Source organism: Helianthus annuus, chromosome 9 (genome assembly GCF_002127325.2).
Source record: "Helianthus annuus cultivar XRQ/B chromosome 9, HanXRQr2.0-SUNRISE, whole genome shotgun sequence".
NCBI lineage: Eukaryota > Viridiplantae > Streptophyta > Magnoliopsida > Asterales > Asteraceae > Helianthus > Helianthus annuus.
This window is the reverse complement of record NC_035441.2, coordinates 137154766-137155596: the sequence shown is the minus strand read 5'-3', so window position 1 is coordinate 137155596 and position 831 is coordinate 137154766. Positions and strand designations below refer to the sequence as shown.

General features: G+C 40.6%; 1 protein-coding gene across 1 annotated transcript in view; it reads left to right on the top strand.

Annotated features, from left to right (window-relative positions):
* LOC110878869 (protein MICRORCHIDIA 2) overlaps nucleotides 1-297 on the top strand; it is a 6839-nt gene extending 6542 nt beyond the window's left edge. Inside the window, exon 17 of the mRNA XM_022127250.2 lies at nucleotides 64-297. Within this exon, the coding sequence (XP_021982942.1) occupies nucleotides 64-162 (99 nt within the window). The 3' untranslated portion in view covers nucleotides 163-297. The remainder of the gene's footprint in view (nucleotides 1-63) is intronic.
* The last annotated feature ends 534 nt before the right edge of the window (nucleotides 298-831 follow it).

Here is an 831-nt window from a genome sequence, read left to right as displayed (position 1 = left end):
TTTGAGATTTAAAACAAGCAAAATTGACGTCGTATTCATGGATTAAAATGATGGATGAATCAGGTGGAGGATTTGGAGAAAAGAGTTGCGGACACCAAAATGAAATGCGCTGAACTTTATTCGCGTATCGATCTTTTGAGAAGGCAGAATCATGTAACATGAGAAAAAAGGTTATCAGGTGTATATAAATGGTGCTTGATTCACTGTCGTTTCAACAGTCTTGTTGCTGATTAGTGGGTTTTAGGAATCCTTTTGGAATGATGAAATGCTTAAATGTTTATATATCACTTGCCTTAACATGTTTAGATAAGATAAGGGTGAAGGGGGTGCTCACCTAATAGGTGAGTCCCCTCTCTTACGCCAAACCAATCCCCGTGTGCCACGTCAACTCCCCTCTTAAACTCCCCTAACACCCCAATTTGATGGCGCCACTCCCCTCTTAGGTGAATTGGGTTTTTAAAAAAAAAAAAAAAAAAAAGAAGAAAAGCTGTGATTGGTCACTCCCTCTCTCTCTCCTCCCTCTCTCTTCGGTGAGCCGCCACCGGCTTCCCTCCTTCTCTCTTGGTCCCCGAGGTGTTGGCGGTGTCTTACCGCTCGGCATCCCTCCTCCCCGATTTGCTTTACCGAAGACGCCCCGACCCCCCTAACTTAATCACTTGAAACTATTTTTTAACGTTGTTATCATGTTTTAGTCTTTTGTTGTCTATCAACTTGATTTACAAATTTCTTGAGGGTCGGGTCAAGTCATTGAAATTAAGTTAACGAATAATGTAACTAAAAAACATACAATATTACTGTAAATGAAAAACAAGGAAATACAATCATACAAGT